This window comes from Strix uralensis, chromosome 13 (assembly GCF_047716275.1).
Source record: "Strix uralensis isolate ZFMK-TIS-50842 chromosome 13, bStrUra1, whole genome shotgun sequence".
NCBI lineage: Eukaryota > Metazoa > Chordata > Aves > Strigiformes > Strigidae > Strix > Strix uralensis.
Genome location: NC_133984.1, coordinates 7,744,727 through 7,762,589, shown reverse-complemented (window position 1 = coordinate 7,762,589; position 17,863 = coordinate 7,744,727). Strand labels below are relative to the sequence as shown.

The following is a 17,863-nucleotide window of genomic DNA, read 5'->3' as shown; positions in this document are numbered from 1 at the left end:
GCTGATCTGTGCATGCAGGTTCCTTCAGCCGTGGGGGTGAAGCAGAGAGAATCCCACTGAGGGCACGAACGCAGAGGTAACAAAGCCTCCCACCCACCCTCCTGCCAGCAAGACGTGCAAAGCCCACGGGAGGAGCATGCTACAGACACCAACTTCTGCAGCCAGCAAGGAGGCGGCAGCTGAGACAGTTTGCTGGATGCTGGCAGGGTAATCTCCTTGAGTGGATGGCAAATGTAAGGGGAACATACAGAAACAGTCATGCTGTGTTTTATTTTGTCTGTCAACACGTACACATGCATGGGAGGAAAGGAGGAGTGGGCACCAAACGAACAGGCAGTCAAACCCCAGAAATCCCAACTTGCTGAGCAAATAGGGGTTGGAAACCCGTGGTGGAGTTGCTGATGAGACATACCTTGAGCTGGTAGTACTTTTCCGTGCGCAGGGCCAGGATGCGCTCGATTGAATACATGTCGTCCGGTAGCTCGGTCTCTGCCAGTTCCGTACCAAAGGATTGTAACATCTGTGCAATTTCCTTCACGGTTAGTGCAAAACTCTCTATTGCCTGGTAGGAGACAATAATTGCAATCGGCTTGGGATTCAGGGTATTCCTACAGATCATTAAGACTATATGAAGAGCCAAGGCTGCGATCTGCAGGGGAGCCTAACAGCTTGCTCTGTGGGAGGTGGGTGGGATGTCCACTGCAGACAGAGCTGATGTGTGCTGCGGTGCATCAGCTAGTGGCCACCAACACATGGCCAGGTGGCTTTTAGTGCAGTCTGGATCCATAACAGGGACTTAAATAAGGATAGTTTGGGGCACGCTTTGTTTTCTGCTGCCTGTTCTTGTGCACTCTGAGATTTTTTCCTACCACATACTGGACATCTATAGCAGAAGCCACTATAGGATCCATCTTGCAAATTCCTGTAATTCCTCTTCTATTATTCCTCTCCTCTGCTTAACCCACACTGGGAAGCACCTCCAGGTAGCAGGGCTTTGGAGATGTATTTGACTTCTTGGTGATGGATGTTTCCAGCTTTGCAAGCCTGAATGGCAGGTTACAAGGCAGCCTGGCATCATGGCCACCTCATCCCCAGCTTCACTAAGAGGACAAGGGAGGGAGACAAGCAGCATGCAGGAGACAAAGCAGAGACAGTGGGATGGAAATGAGTGCTGTTGGTACCTCCCCAGCACATCCCAGACAGCCAGTGGGAGCTCTGGCACCAAACAGCTCCCACACCACTGGGCAAGGTGAGGCTGCCCCAGCCCCACTCACAGCTCCAGCTCTGCTCTTGAGAACAGGGTAATATAATGTGATCAGTTACATTTGAGTTTATTTTTTTAAACAGTGTGCATTTTCCATGGAAATTTCAGGAAATGTTTTATAAGCACACTACAAGGGAATTTTGAGAGAGGTTTTTCATATGGACACTTATCTACCATATGCAGCTACGGTCTAGAAACTATCTTTTTCTTCGATTAACAGTTTTTGTCATTCATTTTGTCATTTTTGTCTCCAAGTGTGAGAGCGATGCCATTATTGCTTTAACACATCATGCAAAAGAACAAAACTAGGAGCCAAAAATTTTAAAAACTTGTTAATTTGGCAGTGAATCAGCGTAAACTGGCACCAAATTAATGGCACAAGCAGTATCTTGAGTTATTCCAGCTACAATGTCTTGTGCTTTTGTCTTTATACTGAACTCCACATCTGCTGGTGTGGATGATGTTGCAGGCCAAGGGGCACTAGGATGTCTGGTACATTTTTCATTAGTGCTTTGATTTGTTTGGAAGGTAACCAGGAATCCAACCTGTCATTAATCTGGGAGACAAAGTCCCACTGAAAACTAAGAGTGTACAGGAAGCATAGAAACACATGGCAAGGCGCAGGTCAGGGAATTAAATGCCTGATTCCTGGCAATATTAAAGGAAAATTCTTGCAAAGGAAAAAAAAACAAAAGGAAATTTTCTGAATTCTCTGCATTCGGTCAGTATGCAGAAAGCAGTCTCATTGCCCTGCTTCCCAAATACATCTGTGATTTTAATCACATGAAGCAACCATTTTAAAAAAAAAAAAAAAAAGCCTATTTTTGTGTCTACCATTAAGGGAATTTTAATAAAGACTTAAGAAAACAGATCTTTTGGGAGCCATTTCAAAAGCAGCCTGCGAGAGTTAATCATTCAATTCCCTTATAAACCCGTCAAGTGCCTAACACCACTTGACTCCTCTGCAAATCTGATCAAGGAAATGTAGTTGCCTTCAGAGGTTACTTTCACCTACCCATTGCTCATTGCCTTAAGAAAATCTTCCTCAATCGATCCCAAACACCCAAGAGCCCAGTGCTCAGCCCCGGTACGTACAGTCCTGAAGATGACCCACTCGCTGTGGCAGTACTCCAGGGTGCCTCCAAACTCCGGGGTTAATTGCTGTTCATCAATGTATGTCAGCAGGTCGCTAACTGAGCTCAGCATAACAACCTACAAACAAGGCAACACCGTTGGTTGATCATCACTTCTACCCAAGTCATACACAGATCAAGCCTACAAATCTGTTATGTATCTAACAATTGTGTTTGCTCTAAATATTGTTTTACAGCATGGCTTTCTTCTTATGCTTATGGCTTAACATGGCTTTTATTTGATGTATTTGACCATTTTTGTAAGCCAACCCTGATCTCTTCCTTAAATGCAAAGCGCAGTGAGATGCTGCAGTATCTGACTGCAGAACAGAGCTGAAAGCACAAGTAATGCAGGTTTTTGCAAGGGATGACCAGTAATCTGTAAAAAAAATAAACATTTTAATAAGTTATGAAGCATTGGCCAATTTCACATAAATAAATACTCATGAGTTTTTGTGTCTCTTGATCTGCGCTGGGATAAGTCATGAGTTTTCAAAGCTGTGCAAATGACTACCATTTTAAAGTGAAAAATGCAAAGTTTGTGAAAATAATATTATTTCCTAAAGGAAAACACTGGTTTGTTTTGTGCGTTTGTACTTGCATCAACCTTAGATTCCATAAAATACATTTCTTCTCTTAATTATGTCTCTCCATTTCTCATTATGTCCTATAATCAAGGTGGCTTTAGAAGTCTTGGAAACTTTGACTTAAGAATATAAAATCATTTCAGTTGCTATTTTAGAAACAAATACCAACATGATGTTGGTATGGAGTTTACACTGAGATGAAAATGGCAGTTATGGGTGGAATTCATAGCAAAAGCTTCACTAGATGTGTCTTTTGATTTTTCAGACATTAAACAAATTCCTGAGCATGATGTTATCCTCCACAGAAGCATGCAGCCTATATGGGGCATGAGGACAGGCTGAGAAGCCCACCACCCACTACCATGGACATGCTCTGTGGGGAGCAAACTGTGCACAAGGGAGCTGAAAAACACTACAGGAGAGATTTAATGGAGAGAGATCTGGTGGAAATAGGGCATTTCTGGCAGAGACACTCTAGTTAATCATCACATAGGTGCTTGCAGAGTGGGACACTCACACCCTGACCCGAGGTGTGCAGACAGCCTCCAATCACACACACAGGCACAACACCTCGCCATGCTCGTACCGGTAACTTGAGCAGAAAATCCTCCTGACTGAACCGAAATCCGATGTCAGTGAAGGTGCGCTGGAAAAACCCAGTGGGACGAAGAACCATCACTAAGTGCAGGTTCCCTGGGAAAGACGCCTGCAAGGCAACAGGGACAACATTCAACGTGGGGACATGGCTTTAAAATGCCTTGAAGAGAGGGGAAATTGTTCAGATCTTAGTATTTTTTTCTGATTGCCCCGATAGCCTTTTCTTATTTTCAAAACAGGAGGGAGACATCATAAGTGGTTTAGAGATATGGGACGTAACTGCAGGATGATTGTCCAGTCCCACTTTCCTTTGGATCATGCAGGAGTTCAGCCAGGCACCTTGGAGGGCCACTTATTATAAACTTTAATACTATATATTGTGTTCAGCATTACAACTTGTGGAGTTGAAATTATGATTTAGCAGGGAACAGAGGGCTGGAACATTGAGAGGAATGACAGGCAGATCGAGGAAGCAAAATTTATTGCCAAACTTGCTAATCATCCCATAACTGCATCAAGCATACTCTTCTTGTCCCTGGTAATTACTAGGCAACATTTAATTTGTGGCAAGAATTTGGAATTTCTTGTCTACACTGCTGGAGCCTTTTTTCAAGCATATGGTTGGCAGGTGCGTTTTTAAATAGATCTGTGAAAAGGGTGCTCGAGAATGAAAAAGAATTTTTAAGAAAGTAGGATTCATATCATTAAATTATGGATAAGTGCATGATGCAAAGAATTGAGTTAATTAAGACATATGATTTACTCTCAGATCCTGCCAGGCCAGGTTACATTTCTCCATATATTCCTCCTTATGTTATCCTCCTCCATGAAACATGATAGCAGTATCTATACCAAGGGTGAAAGTAATGAACATGTTTAGGTATTTTGTACTGCAGGGCACTTAATCTATGTCTTCAAAACAAAGATTGCTCCCATAAACATGCATTAGTGTTGTTCAAAAAAGGCAGATATTACAGTTGAGCTCTGACATCCATGAACTGCATTGTAACTCATTTGCTATGTTTTCTTGCATAGGAGAGGTCAGGTTGTGGCTTCCTTTGCCCACAACCCCACTTAGAAATGGACAGTGACTTTTAGGTCCAAATAAGCCACATGAATTTAATATATTGATCTGCCGTTATTTTAAGTAGGAGCAGGGGAAAAAAAAAAAAAAAAAAAAAAAGAGAAGTTAATGTGAATGAAGTGCCAATTTCATACCCTTTGGAAGTCAACAAGAACAGTGCCAGGGACAAAGATTTGGCATTAGAAACAAGAGCAAACCGTTAAGTAACGGAGACGTTTGTGCTGGCTGCAGGCCCTGGGTGCTGTACCTCTGTTACACAGCACCTGGTTAGCACACAACATCTCGGAAGTGGCTGCTGGCCCCAGGCACACAGCGGTGTACCCAAAGAACCAACTTCCAACCCCATCAAACCTGCAGGTGGGCCGAAGGTCTAAACCTGGCCATGGAGTCACCAGAACTTTGCAGCTCTGAGACAGGTCTTGCCCAAGAAAGTGTGGGCAAGAGGCTGCAGGAGATCCGGGTTCAGCTCCCTGCTCTGTTTAATTAGCCCCGCAAGGGAAATCAGCTCTCCTGCAAGACAACCCCAGGCAGGCCCTCCAACAGCCCAGCTACTAGGCACAGCTCTGAAAAGAAACCCATCTTGGAGACCCTGCTCAGGTCAGGATTTTTAACTTGAGCTTCCCATATTACTAGAAAGAAAATCATCCACAGGTTACTGGATATCTCCAAGGAGTTGGAGGGGTTCCTCACGTTGAGAAGAATCTCTGCCTGGGATGCAGAAAACGTCACTGAGGAAAGCACCACCAGAACTGGCAGAGACTTGTAGACATTTTGAATGAACTGAAAATTTACAGCATTAATATTTCACTGGAAAGTCTCTGGCAATCTCAACACTCATCCTCCAGTGCATCCCAGAGAAGCTGGCTGCCTCTCCCACCTCACCATGCTGGCTGTCCGTTGGACCCAGTAAATGCTGCTATTGCTCTTTCCAGGCCTGTTGGCTAACCTGGCTAGTCCTTGACACTCTTCATGCTCCGGCATGTCCCATGGCACTAGGACATCCCAGGAAGAGACCTGTCAGTCTGTATTCACTGCAGTGTCATGCCCATCCCTGCAGAGCTGCAAGTCCATCATGTCATTCCCTCACGCCCACCTTTACGTCCATGTTTGGCTCATTCTACATCCCGGTCATTTCCCAGTTGGCATTTCTCTGCAGACAGGACCTTAGTAGCATCCCCCAGCAAGGTTTCAAAGATATCACCAAGGAGCCACCACGAGCAGCAAACCTCAAAGGATAGGATGCTTTTGCTCCAAGACAGGCCCTGCACTCCTGGTGTTAATGGCTCTAACTGACTCGAACCAAAGCCTTGTGAGGCCAGTGGTCTTTCTTACAATGCTTTAAAGGACCTCAGAGGTGCCATTTTAGGTCCTTCTGCATGGTTATGAGTCCATTGTAGGTGAATCCAATAATGAAGTCCCACAGAGTTTGGGGAAAGTCACTGTTTCTAGTTCAGAAACACAACAGTGTGTTCAGGTCTCTGAACTTTAGGCTCCTACCTTGACCCCTTCCTGAAAAATGCATCAGGAATATCTTTAAGAAGAACAACTACCCAGAGATGCACCCTCCCTGGGTCTTATCTCATTATTTTGCTCCATCCTCTGTCCCCTTTAACCCTGTTTGGCACTTCAAGCAGAGATGAGTCTGCTTTGCCTTCTTCTACTCCTTCAGGACCTTTCTGGCATGCACCTTTCATGTGCAGAGCAGACTCCCTGGTGGAGGGGCCTGGGTCTCCAAACCATATCGCCCCATGGGAACCTGCAGACTTTGAAAGCCTTGTCCTACAAGCCCTTGGGCAGGAAACCCGCAGCTCCAGGAAAACGGACCAGCGATCAGGAGGCAAGCAGAGCCGCCTGCCAAAACTACACCGCAATAGCGACAAGGTGTGAAATGCCTCTCTGAGAGCAAAGGTGCCTTTGGACACCTTTGGTTTCGTGAATACAGGACACCAACATGTTCCACACAACATACAAGAATAGCCCATAACCTGGCACTCGCATTCTTCTGCCACATTCAACACAGGGGCAAACTCTTCTTTGATCCAACTTTATGCTCCATACACACACAACTGTAACCCTTTTGCTCCTTGATATGTTTCACCTTAGAGGTGGCTGGGTTTTCAGGACAGGTGATTTGATTTCCATTCAGTTTAGAAAGTGTTTGGGGATTTTTCAGCTGATCTTATACATATAGGATCAAGGTCAGCACTTTAGAGTAGCTACAAAACAAGACATACAGCGTTGCAAATGATACCTAATGTATTTCGAGTGTGGAAAAAACAAACAAGACAAAAAATAAGCTTGCAGAAAAACAGTCAGCAATCAAGCCATGTCCTGTGCCCTCCTACAGACTTAAGCAAAAGGATGAAATGTTAAAAAAAAAAAATGTATCTCTCTCTATATAAAGAAAGAACAATAATTCCTCAGAGATAACATTCCTGAAGAGACTATATCTTTTTTAATCACTGCTGCAACTTTAGTTCTTCTAAAGGGCTGAAGTATAGGTAAGTTACCTGCAAACTGAACTCTAACGATACTGAAGGTACTGCTGGAAAAAACCCTTCCCCACAATATAATCAAGAAAGCAAAGACAAAAGGGTCCTTAATCTTGACTTATGTTTTATCTTATTATTTATAACACTACAAAGAATCTTGTGCATGTCACAAACTTGGGTTTATGTAACAAAACACCTTAAAAAACCCTCTGAAGCATTTGCCCTCTGCTATTGCTCTGCAGCATATCAGGAAACGCAGAAAACTATCAGCGTAATTCCACTGATTTTTCAGGCAGTTGGCAACATTTCACTACTATTAACTATCTCACTGACCAAAGACCATGCTCAGAACATTCTCCCCCTTCTGAGGACACAAATGTGTATACCTTAAGGCCCCAGTCAGCAACTTGTTCAAATGCACGCTCAATTATAACCATGCAGACAGCCCTAATATAATCAATATAGATGAACTGGGCTAATACAGCACAAGAAAGGGTATGCATTGAAAGCAGCACAGTTATTACCTCTTTAGTGAATATCACATCTCAACGCATTTAAAGGGGATTTTTCCTAATTTTAGGAATTCAGTTTTCAGAGAATATTCTTCCCTGCTTTTTATTCATGAGGTTGGAAATCAATAAACATAAAGAACAAAATACTATCTGCCAGTAAGTTTGTTTCTGAGCAATGGAGACTGAGGCTAGAGGTCCTTATACAGGTGCTGAAGTGAATGACTTTCTGCTGTCCCTTAAAGGAAAAGTCATACAACAAAATGCCAGGTACTGCTAATTTGAGCTGTAACTTCCCCCAGAGCCAAAATGAAACTCCAAAGCGCTCCGCTACCTTTATTTTAGCCGGCTGCATAATTAACCCCCGAAGATGCTGTTAGCATCGCTGGTGCACCAATTCTCCCCAGGGCCCCCTCCCTGCGAGAGGCTTCCCCTTACTGTAGGAGCAATAAATCAGCCTTTCCCACGCCATCCCAGAGCTGCGCTGCAGGAAGCACTGCAGGACACCGATGCCCAACTAAGACCCAACCGTGGCTACTCCCGCACGGAAGATGCTACTAAAAACGCTCCCCGCGCTGCTCCGTTAAAATCGCTCCGGGCAATATTCCCGCTCCCTCCAGCTCCCCCTCTCCCACCCTCCCGGTGCAAAAAGGCCTCTGGTGGCCGCGATTCCCCCCCACATCCCCACACCCCCCCCCGCTCCTCCCCGTCCTTGGGCGCTGCGGCGCCGGGCCCGGAGCCTTACCGCATCCCTGCCGGCCCGCCGCCCGCCCCGCCGCCCGCCCGCCTCCGCCATCGCGGGGGGCTGCCACCGCCGAGCCCCCCCGAGCTCGCCCGGCTCCCGGGGCGGGCAGAAAGCAGGCAGGCAGGCAGGCAGGCAGGCAGGCAGCCCTGCCGGCACCCGGCTCCCGGCTGGCAGCCCCGCTCTCCTTCCTAGCGCCGGGCTTGTTTTTAAGGTGGAATGCCAAAAATCATCCTGCAGACGGGGCCAGCGCCTTCCTTCGAGGATTGGGCTCTCAGCTGAGAGCTTTTACCCTCCCCCCCGCCCCCCCGGCATTATCTCAAAGGTACGTTTTAACGTTGTTTAGGATTTCGGGGGGGCGCGGGGAAGTAAGGAAAGATGCTCCTGCCAAAACGGGAGGCTTGACCCTGGCAGCAGGGCCTCGCTTCCCAAAGCAAATAGTGCCAGCCTGAGCCTGGTTTGCCCGTGGAATTACAGACGTACACAAAGAGTTAAACGAAAATCAGTACAGACTGATACAAAATTTTTCTGGATCAGATGTACAACCGCAGAGCTGCAATTGCATATACACATGCTGAAAAAATAGGCCACTCTGTGTATTTCAAATTCAGCTTATTTGCACTTCTTTATTCCAAAATTACACAAAGATCAGAAAAAAATTTTTTTTTTTTTTTTATTGCAGCATAGGTCATGATTGCAAAGAAATCAAGATTTAATCTTTTGTGTTAGCTGCACAATGGCAAGTCCAGTCAAACACTTCCTGGACACAAAGACAGCCCTTGAGGACCAGACCTTCATTTTAAGGCAAGATTCCCAAGTCTTAAGATTTAGTGGACACAGGTTTCTTGCTTGTCATTCCTCTTTGCACAGAGCACCCCCATGTTATTTACATGGACAGCCCTGATCCTACAGGCTAAGTCACTTTTCTCCATGGACACACAGCGCACACAGGTACACAAATTGGGTGTATGCTCCAAGGTCACACAATAATTAAATTTTCTTATTAAACACAAAATGAATGACACTTCTGTAGAAGCTACAAATTAGGACAGAGTTTTTTCACATTTGAAACTTCCAAACTATGCAAAGCAACTACATCACCCTTAAAGGAGGCTCTTAGTCCTAGCACCTGTTCAGACGCTGGCAGCTGAACTGAATTTTGATGATCACTTTAAAGCACTACTTTTTAAATGCTGCTTCTTCTCTAATGGTATGCTAACCACACTTGGAAAGTCAGTTTATACCATTCAGGAAAATCAGAACCCAAAACACTGACAGTAGTGTCTTATGCACACTGCAGAAAGGTAAACCTCTCTTCCTTCTTCTACAGGATGCCTACCAGCAAAATGCCATCAAAGCCAGACATTTTAATGCTAAGTTCAGCTGTTCCAGTATTAACTTAAAATAGTGTACGATGTAACTTTATCAGATCTAACCAGGATCAGGGAAGAGCTTTCCTTTTCAGTACATACTGTTTACTTCATTCTCTACCAGATGGATCAACCTTTAACTGTTCAATGATTATAAGCAGAAGCAAAGGCAGTAACAATACGCCCAGAATATCTTCATTGACTTACCCACATGGCATGGTCTGGTTAGGAAAGCATTAGCTCCTACCTATCCATGCATCTATAAACATGACTTTTCTACACCTGCACGCGCTACTGTAATACCATGCTCTGATTTCGTAAGACACAATGCATTGCTGAGTGGCAAAAAGCTTACTTTTAAGATATATTCAGAGAGAATATGTGCTAATGATGTGTTGCACATAAATATGTGTAATAGATATTTAAAATACATGAATGCATACATACGCATTTAAAACAGATTTTTCCACCCATGCCCACGTACAAATGCTTGTGAAGCCTGTTTTAAGAATGTAACACTTTCTGTCAGTGACAATTAGGTAAAATATAGTCTCACTAATAACCAGTGTCTAGAAAAAACATACATGAAGCCAAATTCTCCACCCATCAAAAGCATAGAACATGGCTCAAAACACATTTGAACCACTATGAAAAAGTACAAAAACAAGCAAATGAATCAGTTAATACTCAAACAGCTCATTTACGCACTCAAATGGGGCATAGAGCTATGCCTGAATTAATTATAGGGCCATAAAACAAAATACTACCTAGAGAGAAAGCACAAGCATCATTGCTCCTGGTTCCCAGTGTTTTCTGAAAGTGATACATAATAGGCACAATGACTTAGTACAATAAAAAAATTAACATTAAAGAGGACTTACTGCTATTTTTTGGAGAGTCGTTTTGACCGATGTCCACGTGTCCAATCTTCTATCCAAGATTAGGATAAATTTGGTGTCAGACTCATGTTGACTATGAGATAAGAAAATACCAATAACCAGGTAACATTTTGCGGGAATGTGACTCTGCTCCCCAAAAAAACCCAAACCCAAGAACACAGAATGCAAACTACACTTTGACACTTCCACAATTGCCAAAATTCCCTTCGAAAAAATTTCCCTGAGCAGACTCTGGCAAGAAATTTGGGAAGCTCACCTTACGGTTAGCCCAGGGTTAAGCATCACCTTTGCATTGTGTGGGAGGTGGAGACAACAGATTGCCCTTGAAACCTGCACTGGCCTTGAGAAGGACTCTGTGAAGGTCAGAGGCAGCTGTGCTCCTGCTGAGCAGCTCCGGGGGGCCAGGAGCCTCCACCAGCCACTGCCCCACAATGCATATCCCTGCCCTCACCGCTGAGCTCTTTCCTCCGAGGGAGCTTGTCACCCACTTGCCCAGGTTACAGCAACCAAGTGATGACTCCTGGCTTGTTTTGGCACAAGGCAAGAGAAGTGACACCAAGCCAGGGAAGGGTGATGCCAGCCTGGCAGCAGGAGAGCGGGAGCTGGTGCCGAAGCAGGCTCTTGAGGCTTCCCCAGCACCTCCCAAGGCCCTGCTAGAGAGGCAGCGATTGCCGGGAGGCACTTTCCAACACACTCCGGTTCATTTGGCAAGCACAGGCTTCCTGACATCTCTTTTGACATCCAAATCCTTGAAGTTGCTTTGAAATCCCCAGCCTTACCAAGCGAGCCAGCAGTACCAGGGATGCCCAGTCTGGCAGGTGACCTAACACGACAGTGAGCTCCTGTCTGTAATTCAAATATTGCCTTTCCAGACTAACTGGGTACAGCTCAACCAGGCTCAACCCATGACAGTACACACTTCAGGGCAGCCAGAATTACCAACTGGACTCATGTTTGCACACAGGTAAGGGTACGCCAGCTTGTAACCAAGTCCTCTGATGTGAGTGTATTTACAGGATACTTAGGTAATATTTACAATATTTATTTTGCGGATGCTGAAACAGGATAGCCATGTCCCACGCCACCCTATCCGGGCATCTCAGTGCTGTGGAGAGGCTCCCAGTACACGTGCTGGATCTTGAGAGCTGGGTCGGGTGTCTGCACTGGGCATGGCCCCATGCAAGCAGCCTACCGCAAGCACCGTCTTCAGTAATTCTTGTGTTTGGCAAGTGAAAACACATGGTGGATTACTCAGAAGTATCACATGGCAGACAATACTTGGCAACTTCACTACAGGAAAAAAAGACACTTGAAGCCAGCGCAGGAGCTTTCATTCAGTGCACATCTTGCTGCTCTCTTTTGTGATAGCCACATCTTTGACAAATATATTTAAAAGAAATAAGCAGTTGTGCTGAGAGGGAAAAAAAAAATTCCCTTTGGCTCATAATAACAACTGACTGAAGATACGTAGAGGCCCCCAGCTCCCAAGCTGTCCTACAAATATATCTTATGGATCTCTAACGTCACACCCAAAGTGCAAAGGTTTCATGTGAATTAATACATTGCCATTGAGGCGTAGCAGAAAAGAGCACAGAAAATTAAGAGCGTATTTTACACACGGGTTGTACGCAGAACTTCCGCGTGTAGTAAAGCCTGAGGTTACATATTGTGAGCTGGATCAGGCACGACTTTTCAGCCAAAACCTTTTTTTAGCTAAAATAGTTTCGGCAACAGGAGATGATTCTGCAGGTTTCTGTCAGCTCTGTTCATCCTCACCACGAGTTAAATGACCCGAGTGGGTGGGAGAGGACAAAAGGATCCTTTTGTTTGAGGTAAAAATAAAACCCTTTGGTTTTTCAGCACACCCTAAAACTTTAAAAGGTAGGTCTCTGTCTTATGAGAAACAATTCCCTAACTCCCCACAGTATTTCCCAACAGGCTGCAATTGAAAAAAAAAAAATATATATATATATAGTGTTTACACAGCACTGCTGTCATCACAATAAAACCTGAAGAAAAACCCCAGAATCCAAGTAATTTAGAAAAGGCAGCCAGACTGTAGTGTATTGTCAGTTAATAGAATGCCAAAGTATGCTATTTACTCAGGACAAGGTTATATTCAGAGAGTAGCCTCTGAGCATGCTAATTTACTATTATCAGTTCCCTTACAGACACAAAGAAGAAAGTTCCTAGCTATTTAAAAGGCTTGAAAACTACCGTGGAAAGTTTTTAATTTATTCTGGGACTAGTGGAGCAAGTCTGTGACTATTTGCAACCCAGGCCTTGCAGGTTTATCAGTTATCTGGTCCTGAAATGTACCTTTTAGACTGACATAAAAATAAATCAATGCTTTCTCACCAAGGCTGCAAGAGGTGAGTTCATTTGCATCCAGCAGCAGAAAGATGAGGACAGATAACAGGACCAAGGATTATTTCTCTCCAGGTGGTTCCTGTCACTTTTTTTTTTTTACCCTTTATTTTGTATGTGTTGCAGGACACACCAGACTAAAAATAAAGACTTGGGATGCTTTGCAGGAGGACTTGAAATCAGATCCCAGAGTCTGCAGTTGTGAGATTTATCACAGGACTGAGAGACTCCTTGTGCCTGGTGGGATCAGAGCACACTGTCAGGACCCACTGCCTAATTATTAAATTCAGAGGTATTTATACCCAACAGCACCCTTCACTGTGTCATTACGCTGTGTTATCAGCCACAGCTCTAAATCACTTTGTGCTTCACTTCCCAATCTAAGTAAAACATGCAGAGCTTGTCTAAATACCAAAAAGCTGGATAGTCAAACAAGATGCAATGGAATGGAACAAAATGGAATGGCATGGACCAGACTGTTTCAGTTGGAAGGGACCTACAATGATCATCTAGTTCAACTGACCAGTTCAGGGCTGATCAAAAGTTAAAGCATGTTATTAAAGGCATTGTCCAAACGCCTCTCGAGCACTGACAGGTTTGGCGCATTGACCGCCTCTTGAGGAAGCCTGTTCCAGTGTCTGACCACCCTCTTGGTAAAGAAATGCTGCCTAAGGTCCTGTCTAAACCTCCCCTCGCGCAGCTTTGAACCATTCCCACATGTCCTGTCGCTGGATCCCAGGGAGAAGAGCTCAGCACCTCCCTCTCCATAACCCCTTCTCAGGAAGCTGTAGAGAGCAATGAGGTCACCCCTCAGCCACCTTTTCTCCAAACTAGACAAGCCCAAAGTCCTTAGCTGCTCCTCATAGGATATTCCTTCCAGCCCTTTCACCAGCTTTGTTGCCCTCCTTTGGGCGCAGACAAGGACCTTCATATCCTTCTTAAATTGTGGGCCCAGAACTGCTCACAGTGCTCAAGGTGAGGCCACATAACGCTGTACACAGCAGGATTTTTTTAGTTTTCAAAGATTATTTTTCTTTTACTTTAATTGTAATTAGAACAGATTTTTGTAATAACAATCTTACATATACCATAACTGACTTCAATTGATTTTTTTTTTCTTCCTTAAAGCTTCTACTGAAATTCTGACTTACCTTGGAAGAAATAAATTCTTTTAGGGTACACAAAAGATCAGTATTTGTTGCAAAGTCTACACTGTAGAAGTCTTCAATTGAAGCCTGGATAAAGTGCTGCTTTATCACTCTTAGGGTCTCCTTTCTGCAAATACCGGGATCTGTCACACTTACCTGTGCCTCTCCTTCAAGCACACCATGGCACAGTACTGTTCAACAAAGCCAGCCTGCAGGCAGGCAGGCAGGCAGGCCACCGTGCGCATTTTGAGTTGGATGTGCGGGGCATGGAAGGTGGGGACCTGCTGCTTATTGTTCTGTACAGCTCTTCCATACAAGCACTTTCTGCAGCTGCCTCCTGCCTGCAGCATGGTTCCCAGGAATCCTAAAGTAAAATTAACTTGCCTATGGGACTCACCTTCCTGCTGGCTATGTTATTAATGCACTCCTCTTGCAGAGAGAAGAATAGCTTAGAGCATGCATCTCCTTTATCTAACAATTATTTCTAGGAGAAAAATGATTCTTGAAATCCAGCTTCCCAAAACACTACAAACCTGACATCCCATGAGGTTTCTCTGACTAGTATCAGCAGGACAATATGCTGTCCTTGCTACTGATTGCATAGGAAAGGCACCGTGTGTGTGGTTTTGATATGCCTGTACCCGTCCATAGGCAGGTGGTAGGGAGGTGCTGATGCATCCACAGCTAACTCTGACATGCAGGTCAAATATTTATCTCTTTTAGGGACTTTCTGGCCCAAAGTCTGAGCCCTGATTCCATGATGTGATGCTGCTGAGGGACGAGTACCCAAAGGTACCAGAGTTGACAGATGCCTTCCACCCTCACACACGTGATGCTTTTCCTTGCTTCCCGAAACCACAGCCCTTTTGACTCCAAAGCGTTAAAAAGCACATGTTTTTAAGACGGTCAGGTATGGAGGCAGGCTGTTATGGTGGCAGGAGGAGCAGAGAAACATGATTAAAGTGTTTTTACTAATAACATGCTGAACGTGTTTGAATCACCAGCAGGCTCGCAGCTCTCATTAGTTTCTTGATTGAGTTTGACCTATTACAGGGACAGCAAGACAGCTCATCATGCTAATGCCAGGGTGTTTACAGTCATATGAAATAAGAAGCCCTGGTGAAACCGGGCAGAGCTGGGAAGTGCAGATGCACAGACACAGGCTGCCTGCACAGCATGAAGGGGAAACCCCTCTGACCGGCACACACCGTGGCACGCTCCTGTCCACGCAGGGACAGTGCTCTGCTGGCCAGGTGCCCACGAAACTTCAGAGTCCATCCAAAAAGAGGAACCAGAGGATCTTTTTTTTCCTGCAAAGGTGGCTAAACACACAGTACTTCTTCCAAGGCAGCCGCTGATGGAAAGCTCCCATCTAGCTGCTGTCAACCTGCTCTCCCTGCATGAAAAAATTTGCCAAAACCGGCATTATTCAAGGAAATCAAGCATTCCAGGTAACTGAGTCACCAGGCTCAGCAGCAAGAAATAGGAGGGCCATTAATCTAAGAATACAGCCCTGTCTGTATGTGGCACAGGCAGACTGTCAGCCGCTTAACCCCGAGACACAGGCGGGTAATGGGAGCTGCGGCACGCTGCTGAGCCATCATGTGTAATGGGGACCCCAAACAGCTTGTTCCTGTAATTAGTCTCTTCCTCTGGTTACATTTCTCTTTTTCCACAGTAATGACTCTCTATTTGTACATGTCAAAATATTTTTCTGCAGCGGCATGGCATATTTAAGCAGTGACACATGTCAAAGCTTAAGGAAAGCTTGCTGTTAATTAGAAACTTAATAAACTAAATTTATGATACATGCAGGCTGACAAGTCATAGGGATGATGTCCACTTTTTACTCTGCAGTTACTGGCACATTAAATACCACGCCTGGACACCAGAAGGGCTTGCATCATTCATCTTCTCCCTCTTACTTGCTCTGAGAACTGAAGATGCTCCCCACCTCTACGTGTGGCATTACCCTAAAGATCCCCTGACTGACCCAGGCAGGGCCAACACCTCTGCCCATCACAGGCAAGAGCTAGAAGGGAGCCACATACCTTGGGACCGATGTTAGGTATGTTAAGACTTTAGATACGACCTCCTCAGGCACCTCGTTGAAGCGAGCGTTGTCGGGGAGGGTGATAATCCAAGCCTTGTCTTTCCCTCGGCCACCTGGAATAAAGGATGTTTCCCTGGGTATGCTTTCAAGTAAGGCCAGCATCAAAGCCCAGGTCCAGCAGCAAAGTCAGGTCAGAAAACACACTGCCGTCACCACAGAGGTTTTTTACATCACCAGAATAGCAAAACCAGGCCAAATCCTGCCTCCAGTTTCAAGCACAACACACACGCACAGGTCGTAGAAACAAATGTAGTAGGTATGAGGTAATTCCTTTATTTACTGAGTGTACTTTATATGAGACAGCAAAAGAAATCAGAAAGACAAGGACAAATCAGCACGCTGGTCTGGAACCTACAGAAATACATTTCAAAGCAAAACGCTTGTTAACATGTTGTTTGAAAGTAAGAATATATTGCAGTATTGCTTGAAGCAGAAACCGAATATGCTCTTTCAAACTACCTCAATGTTTTATTAACAGCATTTCTAGTGGCACTGGAGACTACCTGATGGATAATATCCCGTGCAGAGTATCATTTTGCCAAATAGCGTGGAAGTTCGTCTGGAGTATTTGATTACCGCACAGAGAGAGATACCCTAGAGAAGTTCACCATACTCACCAGAAAGAAAAGCAAACTCCTTCATCAGATCATCACTGATGTCCTTTGCACAGATAGGTATTGTGGTTTCTGGAAAAAAACAAAAGCAGCAGTTAAAAACGGAGAAAAAAAAATCCAAAGCAAACACATTTATCAATGTGTTAACCCGAACCAAATGCAGCTTCCCTAAATTATATATGAAATTTCATAACAAAGGATATATGATTCTCCCAGAAACCAACGTTTCTAATATCTCTAACAGGGCAAATGCCATAAGTCAGCAGCAAACGTATCTGTCAAATGTACTAAGGGAGCACTGCTTGGGAGCTTGAGCGCTCTCCCCTCAACAGGGTATATCCAGTGTTCATTTTTGTATTTTGGAGTTACTGATTTTACTCCCCTGTTTTGCAAAATCCCCCATTACTTCCTAACCTTGGCAATGTAATGGGCTGAGGTTTCTGCTGGGAACAGCAGCATCCAAGGCTGCTGCGCTGGGAACAAGGTTGGGTTTTCAGACTGTTAACATCTTTAATTCTGAGGAAATAAGCTTTTGAAATCATGTTTTAATCTTGCATGGGGCCACATGCACTGGAAAGGCTGTTATTCTTACATTCCATTATTAGATTTCTTTTTAATTAAATAATGGGAGAGGCTGTTTTAACACCATATTTAGCACACTGACCATTTCAGTGGCAATGAAGCACATCAGAACAATATACATAATTTTACCTTTCCCTGGGAGAAGGAAACAAAAAACAGACTGACTAAACACAAGAGGAGCTTATAGCCGATAGACATTTTTCTGGATTATCTGTAAATGGAATAATAGCTGAAAATTAAACATCCTTGTTCCTGCAAATAAATGTTTTAAAGCACATCTATACAGATTAAAGTCCTTGTGCTTTCTGATAATCAAATTTTACACACTGATTGTTTTACAGAGTTGGTCCTAGGGAGTAATC

General features: G+C 44.4%; 1 protein-coding gene across 1 annotated transcript in view; it reads right to left on the bottom strand.

The window, feature by feature from the left end:
- Positions 1 to 17,863, bottom strand: part of MCF2 (MCF.2 cell line derived transforming sequence) — a 60,408-nt gene that overhangs the window by 30,679 nt on the left and 11,866 nt on the right. The window contains exons 2-7 of the mRNA XM_074882672.1: positions 16,923 to 16,991; positions 16,244 to 16,358; positions 10,660 to 10,750; positions 3,571 to 3,690; positions 2,360 to 2,476; positions 413 to 562 (exon numbers count right to left, since the gene is read on the bottom strand). Coding sequence (XP_074738773.1) covers positions 413 to 562; positions 2,360 to 2,476; positions 3,571 to 3,690; positions 10,660 to 10,750; positions 16,244 to 16,358; positions 16,923 to 16,991 — 662 coding nt within the window. The remainder of the gene's footprint in view (positions 1 to 412; positions 563 to 2,359; positions 2,477 to 3,570; positions 3,691 to 10,659; positions 10,751 to 16,243; positions 16,359 to 16,922; positions 16,992 to 17,863) is intronic.